Below are 19,441 nucleotides of genomic sequence, written 5' to 3'. Positions count from 1 at the left end.
ATATAAAATAGCGCAGAAGTTCAAATATAGGAATTAAATGTAATATGTAATAAGTGTTGTGCGTACCCCGACGCCGACCCCTGTGCGACTGGCCTCAAAGCCTGCGCCGAGCCGCCTTAAAGGTGCCGTTTGACGTCCTGATGAAGAGAGACAGAAAAGTAGAGACCAAATGATGCACATGAAAAAAAGACAAACTACTTTTATTTCATTTTACCATGACTGATATAAAGTTTCAACCACAGACGGTCTTCATCAGGTAAAAGTAAAGGAGTGAACATACCTGTGTTTAATAGGCAAATAATGATGAGACGTCACAGCATTTTCTCCTAATAAGTCCAAATGAGTCATCTGATATGAGACATTTTCAGAAAGATAAGAGACTGATTTGGCCATTTCTCTAATCTTATTGTCTTGTGATTGGATGTGGGGGGCTCACACCTGATCTGTGGCGGTCTGTGATGGGAACTGGGACTTGGGACATTTATAATGAAATGATCAAAGTTTAAGGACACTGTAACATGTTGACACTCTTTATATTTCCTTTCTGACATAACAGACACGGCCTATTATGCACATGCACTCAATTTGCTGATTTATTTACCAACTCCTAATATAATATAGGAGACCATAAGCAAGGAATGTAATTTATAGTTCAAACATTGACCTGGTGGTATGTGTGGCAGGAGGGAATAATTTCCCAGATAAATGGGTCCTAACAGCTTCGTTAGGATCTGTGCTTCAGCATGGTGTCTTCAAGTGCTACACAAGTCTGTTACTATCAAATGTAAGATAAAAACAAATCATATTAACTATAATAGTTTTATTTGGTGTGTTTTGTGGCTGTTTGTGGCTAAATTGTGAAAGAAACACACTGGAGAAAACAAAACCCAGCTGAAGGCCAGTCTTCCTGTGGTTGAGACTTGTCTTTAGGCTGATTCAGTTTTCTTACCGCACATACATATTCATTTCAAAAAACACAACCAGGGGCTAGAACTGGATGTCTGCTCTATCATTGTATTTTTCTTCCCCATACCAGTATAGACACACAGTCAGCATTTAAAAAATCCACTTTCTGTTCTGATGTACTCTAATTATGTCTTTAAAAGAGGGATAATAATTAAAACTCAGCATTTGGAAGAAGACTGCACGTTATTTTTTACGTTATTTTTAAGTCCTCCTGTCCACCACACACACAAAAGCACAACTGCAGATTAATATGATAAAGGATCAGTTCCATTCTGAACAGCATTCCTTGTTGCCTCCTGAGCCTATCTAGTAGCAGAATACACAACATTCGGCTCCACTTCTCTTCTTCTTCCTTTTGGACAGAAATTCACTGCTGCGTAGTTCAGCTCATCAGTGCCCAGATTCTGTTAAAAAGAATATTTACAGTCACTTATATTACCCAGCTGATATTTAGAGAAAAACTAAGCAATGACTGGATATAATTTTAAATTATAAAACAAATAAAAGTAAATTATAACACTTGGTTCACCTCACGCTGTTGTGGTTTCTGTTCTTCACTGGCAGCTGAATGACAGAGACAATACGTCGAATCAGGTGACAAACATGAACATTTGTATTCTTTCAACAAGTGAAAAACAATAAACCAAGCACAACATAGAAAGAGTAGCTTTAAAAAAAGTACCTGTCTGAAGTTTCCTGTTTTTAACAACCAGACCAACGATGACCATTAAGAGGAAAACAGTCAGACCGCCCAGGATCACACTCATCAACATTGTTATTCTGTCACACTCTGCTAAAAGAAAGATAATAGAATTAGACTCTATTTTCCCTTTACTGGCTTGAGAACTGCTAACATTAAACTGACAAAAGTTAAGTTAGCCATACTCTTTTTATCTTAAGACGACTAGAAGTGAAACTGTACAATGAAAGAAATCTTAAAGAGAATCTTACTTTTAGACTTTCTGTCAACGTCTTCATGAGATTCATCACTGCCTTTTAACAAAATTAAGATACATTTAATCTTGATTTTACTTTGAAAAAATTGTGTCACACTCCTTTGTCATGACAATGATTAAATAGCCACATAACAGAAGAATTGATAGCACAGGATTTTATAATAATCTTACCTTCAACATTTAAATGTATCACACTTAAAATTGTCCATCCCTCTGCGTTAAATCCACAGAAATACAGCCCAGAGTCAGAAAAATTCACTCTCTTAATTTTAAGAGAGACAGTGGAGGTGTTGGATCCCATTTCAAATATTCCATTTTTAAATCCATCCAAGTATAAAGGTTTGCTGGCAGATCTGGTCATAGTGGAAATGGAGCTGGCCTTGGTTCTGTTGACCACTCTGAACCATAATGCCAAAGATTCAGATTCAGACGTCTTAGAGCACAGCAGCGTGGCTTCTGCACCAGGCTGGACATTCACAGTCTGAGACTCAGAAGCTGAGACAGAGATCCAGCCTGAAACAAACAGCAGACCACAAGAGACTTTTTTCAAAGTAACATAAAGAGAAACAATTTCTCATAATTAATGTAATAATAAGTAACTCATTTTAGTTCTGCTGGGTTAGAGAATTCAACAAAATTGGCAAAGAAGTTGACGAGAGTTATTCAGTGGCAGTACTTACTGAGGCTGCAGAGAATCAAAGCTGTTATCAAGGTGAAGTTCATCATTGTGTGTATGACTGAAGCTCTGCAAAGTCCATAAGTCAACTGTGACCAGGAAGGGTGCTCTCAATGTAAAGAGGCGGGGTGTTTTTTTTGTTTTGTTCCTCTGCTTGCCCCTAAAACGGACCACGTGTTTGTTGAAGTAGAAGTTTATGTCAAGGAGTATGAGATAGTCATTCTTCAGGTTATTTGATAAAATATAATCTTGGTATTGTAGAAAAGGTTTCAGTCGTAGTCATCTGGACACTGTTTTCAGAATCAAGACGTTTCGGCAATTGTAAAAATGGTCTGAGAACTCAGAAATTTATGCTACTCTGTGTTGCTTAGGCCCTGCCCTCAGGGAGGAGTCTTCCTGAGTGTCTGCTGTTTACGCTGCCGTTTGCAGTGTAATAAAATCATCTGGCACCTGGATGGAAGTCCTCTTTCAATGTGTGTGTAACACGCTTCATTGAGTGTAAATCATTTTGACTTACTGAGTGCTACATTAACAGTAAAATTTATTTGAAAATCAGTTTGTTGTAAGCTGACCTCATGGGGTATTAATCAAACAATTATCCCCTGAGTGTTGCTTGCATGCTTACTAATTCCTTTTGCTAAATACAACATTTGGCCACCATTTCTATGTAGTATAAGACACACAAAAGTCATAATGGCTTCCACTAAGGATCAGCAGAAATGTTTATTAAAACAATCAATTGCTGACAGAATGGAAATACCGGTTGGATTGCACTGATTGCAGTCACACAAAAAAAAAAAAAAAAGCCATATGCAAAACTGGAAATGGCCAATACAGCCTGGTGGCAAATGATGGACAGCCTTAATAAATGGTGCTGGAGCTATTTAAAAACTAAATTACAGACCCTTTTTAGCCATCATAAAAAATATGTGTGCGCATGTTGGCAATGGAAGAGGCATTCTGCCCCAGCCTGGTTTACATAAACAGTTGTCGGTCAGATGTAGACTAAAAATCTAATGTAGCTAAAGCTTGATATCCAGTGTTAGTTGGTATTAGCTTTGTCTAGTAAACAATGAGGTGTGTGTAGGTGTGTGTGTGTGTGTGTTTTATTTTCAGGTGAGGGATCAATGGACTTGAGTAGTCCTGATTTTGTGCCTTCTCTGTTTGTATACAAAACAAAGCCAGAAACCCCAGGCAAAGATGGATAGGTACGGACAATTAGAACAAGAATGCAGCATAGATCATTGTCCTGGTATGAATATATTGTGTCTTACAGTTAGCTAATTTATTGTGAACTTGTGTCTGCCTTGGTTGCTACATATGCTAACTGTTCACTTTTCTATATTAAAGCTGAAGAGGATATCCCAGTCCCAATTTGAGAATACGATGATGTTACCCTGAAACACAGTCAACTTCAGGATGAATAAGTCAAACCACGTGTTGAAAATTGAAAGCTAAAAGAGCTGCACAACTCTACATTTTCCTACGCCACTGTTAAGTGAAGTGTACTGGTGCCAATTTTTAAGAACAAGGGAGATGTGCAGAGCTGTGGCAACTACAGAGGAATAAAGCTGATGAGCCATACAATGAACTTGTGGGAAAGAGTAGTGGAAGCTAGGCTAAGGGCAGAGGTGAGCATTTGTGAGCAGCAATATGGTTTCATGCCTAGAAAGAGTACAACAGATGCAGTATTTGCTTTGAGTATGCTGACGGAGAAGTACAGAGAAGGTCACAGGGAGTTGCATTGTGTCTTCGTAGATTCAGAGAAAGCGCATGACAGGGTGCCGAGAGAGGAGCTGTGGTATTGTATGAGGAAGTCTGGAGTGGCAGAGAAGTATGTTAGAGTGGTGCAGGACATGTATGAGAGCTGTAAGACCGTGGTGAGGTGTGCTGTAGGTGTGACAGAGGAGTTCAAGGTGGAGGTGGGTCTGCATCAAGGATCGGCTCTGAGCCCCTTCTTGTTTGCTCTGGTGATGGACAGGCTGACAGATGAGGTTAGACAGGAATCTCCATGGACTATGATGTTTGCGGATGACATTGTGATTTGTAGTGAGAGCAGGGAGCAGGTGGAGGAAAATCTAGAGAGATGGAGGTCTGCTCTGGAAAACAGAGGACTGAATCTTAGCCGCAGTAAGACAGAATACATGTGTGTCAATGAGAGGGACCCAGGTGGAACGGTGAGGTTACAAGGAGCAGAGGTGAAGAAGGTGCAGGACTTTAAGTACTTAGAGTCAACGGTTCAGAGCAATGGAGACTGTGGAAAAGAGGTGAAGAGGCGAGTGCAAGCAGGTTGGAACAGGTGGAGAAAAGTGTCAGGTGTGTTGTGTGATAAGAGTATCAGCAAGAATGAAAGGAAAGGTGAAAGGTGTTCAAGACGGTGGTGAGACCAGCGATGTTGTACAGCTTAGAGACAGTGGCACTGAAGAAAAGACAAGAGGCAGAGCTGGAGGCAGCAGAGCTTAAGATGTTGAGGTTCTCTTTGGGAGTGACGAGGATGGACAGGATCAGGAATGAGTACATCAGAGGGACAGCTCAAGTTAGATGTTTCGGAGATAAAGTCAGAGAGGCCAGATTGAGGTGGTTTGGACATGTTTAGAGGAGAGACTGTGAATATATTGGTAGAAGGATGCTGAGGTTGGAGCTGCCAGGCAGGAGGTCTAGAGGAAGACCAGAGAGGAGATTTATGGATGTAGTGAGAGAGGACATGAAGTTAATTGGTGTGAGTGAAGAGGATGCAGAGGACAGGTTTAGATGGAGGCACATGATTCGCTGTGGCGACCCCTGAAAGGGAACAGCCGAAAGGAAAAGAAGAAGATACTGGATATTAAATAAATATTAAATAATATTTGGAATTGATATTTATGTATAAATATATTTGATTAACAAACGTTTCTGATACGATTCCCTTAAATTTGTTCTGTAAAGGATTGTGATAAAGATATTTACTGAGCAGGACATTTCACAGTTGAAAAATAAACTTGTAAGTGCTATCTAATGGGTGGGTGTGTGTGTGTGTGTGTATATATATATATAAAAATAAAAAAATTGTTAAAACTGAATTCACCTCACTTTGCTCTGGATTCTGTTCTTCTTCATCAGCTAAGTGACAGAAACAAAATATCTGGTCAGTTTATTGATCATTGTCTTTGGAGTTTGGCATTTTCCCAGCATATTGACACAACTGTAAGAGAATTTCCAGTGGGAACAAAACCAAATATAAGTTAGACAGTAGCTCTGAAAATTACCTGTCTGAAGTTTCCTGTTTTTATCAACCAGCCCAATGATGACCATTACAAGGAAAACAGTCAGACCGCCCAGGATCACACTCGTCAGCTTTTCTATTCCGTCAGACTCTTCTACAAGAAAGATCATTAGGTTAGACTCTGTTTTGAATTTAGCTGAACTGTTAGTTTAGCTGAGTTTAGCCGAGTTGCCCTACATGTCAGCCCCATCACTCTCATCACATCTCTCCCCCAGTTTCATGTCTGTGGTCCTGTGTGTGTTTGTGTTTCGGGGCTATGTGTGTAAAATTATGCAACAGTGAAGAAACTGAGCAAAAGTTCTTCTTTTTGCTTGAAGCCCTTTAGCTTAATCGACATCTTTCTTTTTTTGTATTCTTATTAATATTGATGTACTGTATCCTGGAAGACTATCTGTGGTCTAAGCACTGCCAGTCATGTTCTCTTGAAATAAAGACTTGGGAGCAAGCCATGTCGGCATATCAGGAGTCTTTTAAGATGCACAAAGTAAATGCTCTCATATCTGGTTGTGCAAGTGTGAGTTTGTACCTTTCCACAAGTCTGAAAGCAGATATTGACGCATCTTGTGAAGTTCATTTAGTCTGTTTGTGTAAAGTGATGAGTGGAGTAGTGAATCAGTGTCAGAAGGGGTTGATATACTGTATACTGGCAACGTTTTAAGTAGCATCATTCTTGAGCTTTCAAACCTGTTAGGTCTTTGCTGTGTGTGGTTATGGCTGAAAATCAGTCTTCTTGTGGTTGAGATTTTACTGTTGCTATTTGTTGCCTGCTGTTTAGTGTCTACACAAAAAATCTGTAGAAATATAGCCACTCATTGTATTTTTTATCCTTCATGACGAAGGCTAGGCTAGTGTTTACTCTTTTTAGACTTTAAAATTTCTGACTATAGAAGCGTCGTCATTTTCACCTCAGTTGTGCTCAGACACCACTGCTCTCTTCCTGCCAAACAAGCGATGTGTACCTCACTCACTCCTCCTCTATTTCAATCTAGACAGTCGTCTGTGTCCAAAGGGCAAGCTGATTTTGCCAAGAGAACGGAAAAATAAAGAAGCAACAAAACTCATCATTTAAAAAAAAGTTGAAAATTTTCCATAAATATTGGAACATTATACAAAACACAATCTATGCTGACAGAGAAAGCTCCCTGACATTAAAGTCTAAACACAGGCCTAAACTGAAAGTTGCTGGTAAAATGACACATTCTGTTTACAAAATGCTCTAACACTGGCAAAACATTAAAAACTTGCAATGAAAGCAAATTTGTCCATCCAAAAAAAGCTTGTGTTGAAATGTATTCTTTCAATCTATCATTACACAATTTGACAACAAAATACAAAATACAGCTATCAATATGAACTGGTTCAACCTTAATCTGTGCTACATGTCTGTGCCATTTTCTCAAGATTTGGATGAGAAGATTAGACTTGATGCTTTGATATATATTTTATATATCCTTGGACTGCTTTTGGAAAATTACCAAGATTATGTTTTATCAAATGAGCTGAAGTATGAATACTCCTTGACTTAAACTTTTACTTCAACAAACATTTATGTGGTCCGTTTTAGGGGCAAGAAGAGAAACAAAACAAAAAAAAACACCCCGCCTCTTTACATTGAGAGCACCCTTCCTGGTCACAGTTGACTTACGGACTTTGCAGAGCTTCAGTCATACACACAATGATGAACTTCACCTTGATAACAGCTTTGATTCTCTGCAGCCTCAGTAAGTACTGCCACTGAATAACTCTCACCAACTTCTTTGGCAACTTTCTCTAAACCAGCAGAACTAAAATGAGTTACTTATCATTACATTAATTATGAGGTATTGTTTCTCTTTATGTTACTTTGAAAAAAGTCTCTTGTTGTCTGCTGTTTGTTTCAGGCTGGATCTCTGTCTCAGCTTCTGAGTCTCAGACTGTGAATGTCCAGCCTGGTGAAGAAGTCACACTGCTGTGCTCTAAGACGTCTGAATCTGACTCTTTGGCATTATGGTTCAGAGTGGTCAACAGAACCAAGGCCAGCTCTATTTCCACTATGATGACCTCTACCAGCGAACCTTTATACTTTGAAGGATTAAAAAATGGAAAATTTGAAATGGGATCCAACACCTCCACTGTCTCTCTTAAAATTAAGAGAGTGGATTTTTCTGACTCTGGGCTGTATTTCTGTGGATTTTACACAGCGGGACGGACAATTTTAAGTGGGATACATTTAAATGTTGAAGGTAAGATTATTATAAAATCCTGTGGTATCAATTCTTCTGTTATGTCTTTCTGTGTTTGCTAATTTAATAATTCCCTTATAAGAACATGTGTGGCTATTTAATCATTGTCATAACAAAGCAGCGTGACACTCTCTTTAAGATTTCGTTTGTTTCACATCTAGTCGTCTTAAGATAAAAACAGTATGGCTAACTTAACTTCTGTCAGTTTAATGTTAGCAGTTCTTAAGCCAGCAAAGGGAAAATAGAGTCTAATTATTTTTCTTTCTTTTAGCAGAGTGTGACAGAATAACAATGTTGATGAGTGTGATCCTGGGTGGTCTGACTGTTTTACTCGTAATGGTCGTCATTGGTCTGGTTGTTAAAAACAGGAAACTTCAGACAGGTACTTTTTTTAAAGCTACTCTTTCTATGTTGCGTTTGTTTTTTGTTTTTTCACTTGTTGAAAGAATACAAATTTTCATGTTTGTCACCTGATTCGACGTATTGTCTCTGTCATTCAGCTGCCAGTGAAGAACAAAATCCACAACAGCGTGAGGTGAACCAAGTGTTATAATTTACTTTTGTTTGTTTATAATTTAAAAATATATCCAGTCATTACTTAGTTTTTCTCTAAATATCAGCTGGGTAAGATAAGTGACTGTAAATATTCTTTTTAACAGAATCTAGGCTCTGATGAGCTGAACTACGCAGCAGTGAATTTCTGTCCAAAAGGAAGAAGAAGAGAAGTGGAGCCGAATGTTGTGTATTCTGCTACTAGATAGGCTCAGGAGGCAACAAGGAATGCTGTTCAGAATGGAACTGATGCTTTATCATATTAATCTGCATTTGTGCTTTTGTGTGTGTGGAGGACAGCAGGACTTTTCGTCAGTTTGTCACACAAAGGACAACGAAAATGTGCAGTCTTCTTCCTTATGCCGAGTTTTAATTCTTATCCCTCTCATCCGTAATTAGAGTACATCACTACAGACAGCAGATATTTTAAATGCTGACTTAAAGGTGGGGTAGGTGATTCTTTAGAAATCCAATACCATGACAAATACCATGATATAGAGCCAACAATGACACAGCAAGTAATGTAACTAACATTAGCTAGGTTGTGGGTTAGTAAACTGTGCTACAGTTGCTGCTGAGATGCTAACAGCCAGAGAGGATGAGACAGTTTCCCAGAGCCAGCACAGCAGCTCCAGACAGCGATACTCACAACTCTGCTGCTACTATAGCTAACATCACAACAGCAGCATAGCTTGGCAAACTAGAAAGTAAGCTGAATGTCTGTGAGCAAGTCATTTAACGTTACCTGACACACAAATCATGGCTGGAATAGTGTTGTATACTTGAATAGTTTATTTCCCATTTACAGAGGCAGGACTGTTTACAAATTTGAATTTGTACAAAAAGATGTGTATTGGATTAGAATCGCTTACCCCAATTTTAATACACTGTTTGTTTATAAATAAGCCAATCCAGTTTTTTAATGACCATGTAAGAAATCTACTGTCTACTGTGGTAAGAAAACTGTTAATATAAAATAAATGAAATAAAATAAAACAATGTATACAGTTATTTATATACACATATACATAGCCTACACGTATACACCCAGGAAATAATTCTGTAGCGCATTTCTATAATTTGTGTCTGATGGAATGTAAACAGCAGATAGAGATGGTGATGATAAAATGGTTTCTATCTTCACATAAAAAGTTTGACATTTGTGAGACAGTGTCCGTCCAGTTTGCATTTGTTTGAGCACCAAGCATCATCAATGTAATCACAGAGTCCTCCTCCCTTCATCTTGCCGGAGTCTTGCGCTCTGTCAGCTCGGAACATGGTCCCCCCGTCGAGTGCTTGATCCGGGATGTTGATGGAGCAGGTCTCTGTAAAGATGTGGGCACAACAGTCTCTGATTCCTGTTGCCTGGCCAGTCTGAGTCCCATTTCGTCCAGACCGGACATTAGCCAGGAGCGGCATTAAGTCCAAGCTGGGCCAGCATGGCTCCTATCCCTGCTGTCTTTCCTCTCCTCCGCCGGCGTGGTGCCTGCCTGGTCCGGTTGATCTGGCTCAAGGTCCGCTACTCTTCAATCCAAACTCCGGCTTCCTTTTCCGATGACAACAGTGATATATTACTGTCATAGGTAATACGTGTTTCAGCAATGAAGCCAAAAAAAAAAAAATTAAAAAACAGTTGAAAATAATAAATAAATAGCTAGCGGAGTTTGAAGGAGCTACAGGCCGCAGTTAATGAAGCCATTTCTGAGTTTAACCATTCACTTGGCATAAAGCATCTGTACTGTTGAGAGATTGCCATGAATGGGCTTAAAGCATGATCTAACATGAATTCAGACCTGGTTGTGGGTGTCAGGTGGGTGGATTCACCAAAAAGTTGCAATTTGACAATTTTAAAAAAGTACACAGTGAATGAACACTTTAACAACATGTGTCAGGAGCTGGGCCTTGGAGGATGATTGTAGGATATGTGTAATGGATGGGCAATAACAAATAATCACCAATCCACAATACAATTCCACAGAACAACAATAAATACCTCAATAACATTTGGGGTGAAGTCACCAATTTCAGAATACACAACTTGTCTCAGTATTGCCTGTATAGGGTATAACAGCGGATGTCTTCACAGGGTACCTCTTGTGACCACTTAAGTCATCTGCAGTGGATCCGTTTACTATCATATATTTTAATATGTTAAATTTGTTCGAGTCATGCCAAGGCATGATTTAGTTTTCTCACAAACTCAGCTATTTGACGTGTGTAACTGGGTGGACTCTTTACAGAATCTGGACTCTGATGACCTGAAAGATGCAGCACTGAGTTTGTATTCAACATCAATAAGAAGCATGAGGCCTGCATCAGAGAGAGAAGTGGAAACTCATGTTATTTATGCTGCCAGCAGAAAGACTCAGAGTGGTTCAGAGTGGAACTGATGCTTTTGTCATATTAATCCACTGATGTGTTCTTTTGTGGGTGGAGGGAGGAGTTACCATTTTCTTATTGAAAAAAATGTCAAATAATTAAAATTACTAAACATATGACAAATGTTTTTCTCTCTCATGTCTCTCTCACTCTCTGTCTTCCTAATTTTATCTGACTTTGGTTACTGTCCAAATAGACAATAGATAGATGGAGGTCTGCAGCAGTGGAGGAGTGAGTTTCACATCACTTGTTAGACAGGAAGAGACAGCACAGTGTGGTCTGAGCACAGCTGATGTGAGAATCATGAGGCCTGTTAGATCGAAGCTCTGTAAGAATAAAGTCTGAAATGAAGCAGTGAATACTGGCTGACCTTCTTCTGTCAAGTCGACAAAGTGATCAGGTTCTACATTTGTGCAGATGTTTTGGAAAATAAATATTTTAACTGTGATGTCAATGTGTTACATGTCTGAATAAAAAACACAACCTATTTTAAAAAGAATGGTAGTCGTATTTATGAATATAAATATTTATGACACCCACATGCTGGTTGTTGCACTTTGCACTGTGGTGAGAAACAGCACTGTCTGTATCAGGGAGATATCTGTATCTGTATCTTTACACCGCTGACAGACTCACACGCTGTTTTATCTTCACATAGTGTTTAAGCATCTATCAACCTTGTGAAAAGACGCCTGAAGTAGAGTGACACTTTTCAGCCTCATGTGAAACTGTTCACTCCACAGGCTGTACATGTTTAAGACATGACAGATCACAGCAAAACTCAAAATGGTTCCTTTCTCATCTCCGCACAGCTGACCAATGACAGCATAAAGTGGGTGTGACTTTCGGATCGTCCGTTTCAGAAAGCTACAGAAATGGTCGGACATTGATCCCCCATTCAGACGTCAGAAAGGTGGGGGTAGCAGTTCTGACAGAGTATTCTGGCCCCTTCACACATCACATCCATTGTATTTAATGAGTAGGAACATAAATGAGACACTACAGCAAGCAGCCAGCACACACATTGTAGCAATTCACAACACCTCGCCCAGTGACCACACACAGTACTATCCTCACAGTAATGCTCTCAGCTTCACATGCACACACATAATTATACCAACAGCTAAGATGACACGACATGCAAGTTTGGATTAACCCAAAGACGTATTTCTTCTCTTTTGGCAGTCTCTCTCCACTTAAATTTCAGTAATGTGTATAGGCCAGAGCCAGAGCCAGACTGGCAGCCATTGGACGTCATGTAAGCAGCTATTCTGGAAATCACCATAACATCCAGATGATCAGCATGCTTCCTCTAGAACCAGCAAGGCTCAGCTCAGTGATCCTGCTGTGAGTATGTATGGATATGTTATGGAAACACAGATCTTCACACTCACACACTAAAGCATGTAGTAGGATAAATATTATATTAGATAAAATATTGGTAAAAGTGAAAAGTAAATAACTTATTTCTTCTGTCACAGATTCAGCTGTCATGGATACCAATGACCAGGGCAGAACAAACACATGACCAGCATCTGTATTGTAAATTATTCAAGTCTGCAACTGTAAAACAGGAAGTTCTTCACTTACAAAAAGTAAGAATATTAAACCCCATACAGGCAAGTCTGAGACAAATTGTGTATTCTGAAATTGGTGACTTCACCCCAAATGTTACTGAGGTATTTATTGTTGTTCTGTGGATTGGTGATTATTTGTTATTGCCCATCCATTATACATATCCTACAATCATCCTCCATGGCCCAGCACTCACATAACACATGTTGTTAAAGGGATCATTCACTTTGTATTGTTTAAGCTTGCCAAAATGCAACTTTATAGTCTTATTGGTGAATCCACCCACCTGACATCCACAACCAGGCCTCACTGAATTTATGTTAGATCATGCTTTAAGCCCATTCATGGCAATCTCTCAACAGTACAGATGCTCCTTTTTGTTTCTGTTCTTGACCATGTTGTTTATACATTACAGTAAGACTACTAGAAGACAAAAACATTGAGTGCTTACACGTTCTTCATGTTGCTGTAATCTAATTTCTGCTGGAAGCATCTTGCGAAGAAGGGCGCCTATCGCTGACAAGGAAGTTGTGGTGGCAATGGGGACCCCAGAGGCCCCTGGGCACATGTCCAGCGGGTCGAAGGTGTCCACTCTTTGCTGCCTCTCAGCCTGAGGAAGGTGAGCACAGTTTGGGCAAGCAGCTTGGGGAGTGAGGGCTAGGCCTGCATCCATCTGCCATACTGGACATATGCAGACACCACTGAAAGAAGACATTCCTATGTAGTCAACAGATGCTGTATGTAGCGTAGCTGAAGAGAAATGGGAGCTGATTGTCTGGTCTCAGCTCAACTAAACTAAAAGTCTTAAGTGCTGCGTGAGCGAGAGATGAACCTACTAACGATAGAAGGCGAAGCGTATACGAAATACAACTGTATAATAATAGTGCACAAAAATTATGTATATGAATTCCTGTAGCCTTAATTATGGAAGTGCAACTGACTAACTCTTTAAACTGAAGACACTTTGCTGCTTTTTTACTATTTTGAAGCAGTTTTTATGCGTAGTAATAAAACAAAGATATGTTACTGGCATAAACAGTAAACAGAAAAAATTGAAACAAAACGGTTAGAGAATTTGTGTTCTGTTGTGAATGTGGAGATTGGCCTGGGCTGACATTAAATTCCCAGCCTGAATTATAATCCCATTCCGGCCCTGGGTCGACATCATTTTAGTCATTTTAGCCCCCAGGAGGCGGGGGCAAGAGGCGGGGGCAAGAGGCTGCTGCGATCCAGTGGTGACAAGGGATGGCTGCTGCTGCGATCCAAACGGGGAAAGAGGCGGCTGCGATCCAACAGAGAGTCCAGGGGGCTGTTGCGATCCAACAGAGAGTCCAGGAACTGGAGACCGCTGGGCTGCCGACTGGGGACCAGGCCGGACTGGTGAAGATGAACATCGGTGGGAGCCATGCTTCATCCTGGGGGGTTTCCCAGAAGGCGCCAAGACAGCAACGGGCTGAGGTGCCACCTGGTTAGTAGGCTGAGATGCCGACTGGAGACTAGCACGCAGGAGGTAGGCCTGCAGGGATATCTGCTGGAAACTGGCAGGCCGGGGTGCAGGCTGATGACTGGCAGGACCACCAAAAGCCAGGCGAGTGCCCAGGTGTGGGTTCAGAACTGGGACCGGCAGATTGCAGACTAACGTAACCGAGCCTGACTGACAGAGGACTAGTAGGCTGGCAGCTAGCATGTTGGTCTCCAGCAGCACGGGAGTAAGGCTGGTCGCTAGTGGGCCAGGAATCCAGATAGGGCAGCAAACTTTGCCTCACACTGGAGATTGCCGCAAGGTTCTCTACCATAACCGGAAGAGTCGAAAGCCAGGGGCTGGATAATTGTCTTCTCCATTAAGGAGTAAACAAAAAGTCTGCATTTAGTGTCCACAGAGTATGTAATGGATAGGTGTAATCTATCCAGAATGGAGAACACCTCCTTCAACTCTCCCTGAGTTTGGCTGAGGTCTACTTTGCCTGCCTGTTTGGTATTTTAGTACATGATGCAAACATATAAGAATAGATATGAACAGATAAGAGTTGCATTCACATGATCCAGTGCAAGTCGAGGTGTACAGCAGGTATCCTGGTTGAAAATTGAGCCTAAAACTGAGAATAGACAACTGAGAACCAAGTCTTTTTCCAGGGCAACGCCACTCGTTATGTTGTGGACCAAACTCTACACTGAACGCAGTTTATATTGAAATTTTTCTTCTTATTAATTTCTGGTAAGTCAGCCACAATCCTTATATCAAAAACACAGGAAGGGGTAAGGAACTCAACTGCAGATAGAATCAGGTCTTTAGTGACATACCCAAATTTCCCTAGTGTTCCCTTTTCAATTTGACAGTCATCAGTGTCCTTTGCTGGGTCCTCCAAGATCAAGCCACAATCGAGTTTATGTTTTTCATCTTTAGATTACGATCATCAACAAACAATATAAATGAGACGTAGACTGAGAGCAAGAGAGAAAGAACCATGTGAGAATCAAAACTAAACACTAAAAGAGGATAACCTTAATTATGAATCTTTTTCACAAAATTAGATTTCAGACAAACTGATCTTAATTCCTCCCAGCTGATACCCTACGCTTACTATACTGGATATTTGCTGGAGCAAGAATGAACTGCTGTTGTTGTGTGCACCTGTTGACAAATGAAAGGAGGACCCACCTCTTATCCATACAGGCATTTGTATTTCTCTCGCCTTTGAGTGAAAGTAATGGCATCAATTGTAGGGATACTTTAAGCTGAAGTCTAATGCAGGCTACATGACCATTGGCACAATCTGCGTGATCCAATCATTCTGGCATCTGGCAAATCTCTCCAACTGAAATATTCTCGTAATCACTACCTAAATCTGAGATCACATGTTGATGTTTGTGCACCCCCACAACATGACTTGACAAAAGCCTGAGACAAAAAATGCCTTGTAGTGTAAACAATACAGCAGTTCTGCCCACACTAAATTCAAATAAATGGTATTGTAAAGAGGAAGATGATGATTTTTATTATTGCACCTCTGTAGCTTCCATTATACTGTGTATCAGTCAGTTGTGCTCAGACCGCACTGTGTTGCCTCTTCCTGTGAAGTGATGTGTATCTCACTCACTCCTCCCTCCCCCTGACTGTCAAACTTACTCACAGGACGAGTCAAATGGTCTGCCATCAGTGTCCTTTGTGGCTCCTCCTCATCAAACATGATGTTGTTCCTCTCAGATGAAGATCGGAGGCAGACAAAATAAGAAAGACAGAGACTTTGGCTGAGAGAGAGACAGAAAAAACACAAAGAAAATGCAAACTGACCATGAATATAGAAACTATATTAAAATGTCCTTCTGCTGAGTTGCAGCAGTTTAATATGATAAATCATCAGTTACACTCAGAGTTGCAGTTCCAGTTTCTTCCTGCTGGCAGCATAAATAACATGAGCTTCCACTTCCCTCTCTGATGCAGGCCTCCTGCTTCTTATTGCTGTTGAATACAAAGTCAGTGCTGCGTCCTTCAGATCATCAGAGTCCAGATTCTCTAAACAAAAGTATTTACAGTCACATCTTACACAGCTGAGTCTGATAAATTACAATGCAAATTAGAATCTAAGACATAAAGATATAAAATAGCACAGAAGTTCAAATATAGGAATAACATGTAATATGTAATAAGTGTTGTGCGTACCCCGACGCCGACCCCTGTGCAACTGGCCTCAAAGCCTGCGCCGTTTGACACGTCCTGATGAAGAGAGACAGAAAAGTAGAGACCAAATGATGCACATGAAAAAAAGACAAACTACTTTTATTTCATGTGGACATGACTGATATAACGTTTCAACCACAGACGGTCTTCATCAGGTAAAAGTAAAGGAGTGAACACACCTGTGTTTAATAGGCAATTAATGATGAGACGTCACAGCATTTTCTCCTAATAAGTCCAAATGAGTCATCTGATATGAGACATTTTCAGAAAGATAAGAGACTGATTTGGCCATTTCTCTAATTTTATTGTCTTCATGTGATTGGATGTGGGGGGCTCACACCTGATCTGTGGCAGTCTGTGATGGGAACTGGGACTTGGGACATTTATGCTGAAATGATGAAAGTTTAAGGACACTGTAACATGTTGACACTCTTTATATTTACTTGGTGAAAAAGTGTCCATCAACGATCTGTTGTGCAAAAGTTGATCTCTGTCATATTGTATGATAAAGATCACATGGGCGGCACGCATGTTGTGAAAAAGACAACAATAAATAACAAAATAAAACAAGAAAAACTCAGTTGATGGCACCATGTTTCCACATCTCATCTACCAGCACAACTCCAATGTGAGAGATGCACGACAAAATACACTCCAAAATTCAGCCAAGGGTCGTGTGAGGCTTCAGCATTCAGAATTAGCCAGATCAAGTGGGTAAGTTATAGTCAATTTAATAAGAAATTCCTTCTTTGTGTTACTTTGTGTTACTATCCCTCAACTGTGGATCAGCAAGGAAACACAGTGGTTTGGAGGGCTTTAAGCCAACATGAAGGAAAGGTGTGGTGAGACTGTTTCCTCAACTGCTGTTTCCAAATTCAGGAATGAGCTTTGAACCTCAGCTAACATTTGGTGTTTTACAGCCACAAGCTAAAGTTGTATTTCTGTTTATTGTATTGTGATACAGAGATTGTACATTTTTATAATTGACTTTTTTCAAACTAGCTGGTGAGTGTAAGGCTCAAGAAACACTGAAAGAAAATAACATTCACTGACTGCAGAGTTTTCTTGCCTGCAGTGGGCAACATCAGCATTACCACATCTTGTCATGCACTGATCGCGGTTTTAGAGGTGATCATTGTTTTGTCTTCTCAGAAGGTAAACTCTTTTCATCTTTTTTACCTTCGATCTCTGTGAGAACAGTGCAGTCACATTGCAGCACTCCCTCACCCCATCTGAATGCTAGAAGTTGCAACTGTCCTTTAAAATACAGGTGTTGTTCCTGAGAGAAAAATTTCCCAGATAAATGGCTCCAGTTTCGTTAGGATCTGTGCTGCAGCATGGTGTCTTCAAGTGCTACGCAAGTCTGTCAGCAACACGGTTTAAAACTGGCTGCTTTATCTTTCTATTTTTCTTCCCCATACCAGTATAGACACACAGTCTATTAAGTCAGCATTTAAAATATCCACTTTCTGTATTGATGTACTCTAATTACGTCTTTAAAATAGGGATAATAATTAAAACTCAGCACTAGAAAGAAGACTCTTTTTTTTTGACAAAGTAATGATAAGTCCTCCTGTCCACCACACACACAAAAGCACAACTGCAGATTAATATGATAAAGCATCAGTTCCACTCTGAACAGCATTCCTTGTTGCCTCCTGAGCCTATCTAGTAGCAGAATACACAACATTCGGCTCCACTTCTCTTCTTCTTCCTTTTGGACAGAAATTCACTGCTGCGTAGTTCAGCTCATCAGAGCCCAGATTCTGTTAAAAAGAATATTTACAGTCACTTATCTTTTACCAGCTGAATTGTAGAGAAAAACTAAGTAATGACTGGATATAATTTTAAATTGTAAAACAAGAAAAAGTAAATTATAGCACTTGGTTCACCTCACGCTGTTGTGGATTCTGTTCTTCACTGGCAGCTGAATGACAGAGACAATACATCGAATCAGGTGACAAACATGAAAATTTGTATTTTTTCAACAAGTGAAAAAACAATAAACCAAACGCAACATAGAAAGAGTAGCTTTAATAAAAGTACCTGTCTGAAGTTTCCTGTTTTTAACAACCAGACCAACGACAACCATTACGAGGAAAACAGTCAGACCGCCCAGGATCACACTCATCAACATTGTTATTCTGTCACACTCTGCTAAAAGAAAGATAATATAATTAGACTCTATTTTCCCTTTACTGGTTTGAGAACTGCTAACATTAAACTGACAAAAGTTAAGTTAGCCATACTGTTTTCATCTTAAGACGACTAGAAGTGAAACTGCACAATGAAAGAAATCTTAAAGAGAATCTTACTTTTAGACTTTCCGTCAACGTCTTCTTGAGATTCTTCACTGCCTTTTAACAAAATGAAGATACATTTAATCTTGATTTTACTTTGAAAAAATAGTGTCACACTCCTTTGTTATGACAATGATTAAATAGCCACACATGTTCTTATAGGGCAATTATTAAATTAGCAAACACAGAAAGACATAAACAGAAGAATTGACACCACAGGATTTTATAATAATCTTACCTTCAACATTTAAATGTATCACACTTAAAACTGTCCGTCCCGCTGTGTTAAATCCACAGAAATACAGCCCAGAGTCAGAAAAATTCACTCTCTTAATTTTAAGAGAGACAGTGGAGGTGTTGGATCCCATTTCAAATTTTCCATTTTGAAATCCATCAAAGTAGTGACGTTCGCTGGCAGAGCTGGTCATAGTGGAAATGGAGCTGGCCTTGGTTCTGTTGACCACTCTGAACCATAATGCCACAGAGTCAGATTCGGACATCTTAGAGCACAGCAGCGAGGCTTCTTCACCAGGCTGGACATTCACAGTCTGAGACTCAGAAGCTGAGTCAGAGATCCAGCCTGAAACAAACAGCAGACGACAAGAGACTTTTTTCAAAATAACACAAAGAGAAACAATACCTCATAATTAATGTAATGATAAGTAACTCATTTTAGTTCTGCTGGTTTAGAAAATTCAACATAGTTGACAAAGAAGTTGACGAGAGTTATTCAGTGGCAGTACTTACTGAGGCTGCAGAGAATCAAAGCTGTTATCAAGGTGAAGTTCATCATTGTGTGTATGACTGAAGCTCTGCAAAGTCCGTAAGTCAACTCTGACCAGGAAGGCTGCTCTCAATGTAAAGAGGCGGGGTG

General features: G+C 40.0%; 3 protein-coding genes across 6 annotated transcripts in view; 1 reads left to right on the top strand and 2 right to left on the bottom strand.

The window, feature by feature from the left end:
• LOC122869825 overlaps nt 1-2,845 on the bottom strand; it is a 3,112-nt gene extending 267 nt beyond the window's left edge. Inside the window, exons 1-7 of one of the 3 annotated variants that reach the window (XM_044183160.1) lie at nt 2,603-2,845; nt 2,094-2,435; nt 1,918-1,959; nt 1,649-1,759; nt 1,496-1,530; nt 281-1,370; nt 67-137 (exon numbers count right to left, since the gene is read on the bottom strand). In XM_044183160.1, coding sequence (XP_044039095.1) covers nt 1,269-1,370; nt 1,496-1,530; nt 1,649-1,759; nt 1,918-1,959; nt 2,094-2,435; nt 2,603-2,648 — 678 coding nt within the window. In that variant the 5' untranslated portion in view covers nt 2,649-2,845 and the 3' untranslated portion in view covers nt 67-137; nt 281-1,268. Of the gene's footprint in view, nt 1-66; nt 1,371-1,495; nt 1,531-1,648; nt 1,760-1,917; nt 1,960-2,093; nt 2,436-2,602 lie in introns of all 3 variants that reach the window. The other 2 variants (XM_044183159.1, XM_044183161.1) reach the window with 2 other exon arrangements.
• LOC122869821 overlaps nt 1-11,464 on the top strand; it is a 24,172-nt gene extending 12,708 nt beyond the window's left edge. The window contains exon 5 of the mRNA XM_044183150.1: nt 10,875-11,464. Coding sequence (XP_044039085.1) covers nt 10,875-11,024 — 150 coding nt within the window. The 3' untranslated portion in view covers nt 11,025-11,464. The remainder of the gene's footprint in view (nt 1-10,874) is intronic.
• Nucleotides 5,886-19,441, bottom strand: LOC122869824. 2 transcript variants are annotated; one of them, XM_044183158.1, is made up of 8 exons: nt 19,315-19,441; nt 18,806-19,147; nt 18,583-18,624; nt 18,314-18,424; nt 18,160-18,194; nt 16,250-18,033; nt 15,716-16,102; nt 5,886-5,954 (listed from the first exon to the last, which is right to left on the bottom strand). In XM_044183158.1, the coding sequence occupies exons 1-6, from the start codon at nt 19,358-19,360 to the stop codon at nt 17,932-17,934; spliced, it is 678 nt and encodes a 225-aa protein (XP_044039093.1). In that variant the 5' UTR covers nt 19,361-19,441; the 3' UTR covers nt 5,886-5,954; nt 15,716-16,102; nt 16,250-17,931. The 2 variants fall into 2 exon arrangements, 1 of the variants encoding a protein (XP_044039093.1); XR_006376423.1 differs by lacking the exon at nt 5,886-5,954 and having other exon boundaries at nt 15,723-15,837; nt 15,955-16,102.

This window comes from Siniperca chuatsi, linkage group LG22 (assembly GCF_020085105.1).
Source record: "Siniperca chuatsi isolate FFG_IHB_CAS linkage group LG22, ASM2008510v1, whole genome shotgun sequence".
NCBI lineage: Eukaryota > Metazoa > Chordata > Actinopteri > Centrarchiformes > Sinipercidae > Siniperca > Siniperca chuatsi.
Note: the sequence above shows the minus strand (reverse complement) of the source record. Positions and strands in the feature narration are given on the sequence as shown.

What these genes read in the sequence shown, in the direction of transcription:
- LOC122869824 (XM_044183158.1), bottom strand. Translation starts at nt 19,360, where the DNA reads ATGATGAACTTCACCTTGATAACAGCTTTGATTCTCTGCAGCCTCA. An exon ending in TTTGATTCTCTGCAGCCTCA is followed by an intron (nt 19,148 to 19,314) that starts GTAAGTACTGCC and finishes TGTTTGTTTCAG; the next exon opens with GCTGGATCTCTGACTCAGCT. An exon ending in GATACATTTAAATGTTGAAG is followed by an intron (nt 18,625 to 18,805) that starts GTAAGATTATTA and finishes TTTTGTTAAAAG; the next exon opens with GCAGTGAAGAATCTCAAGAA.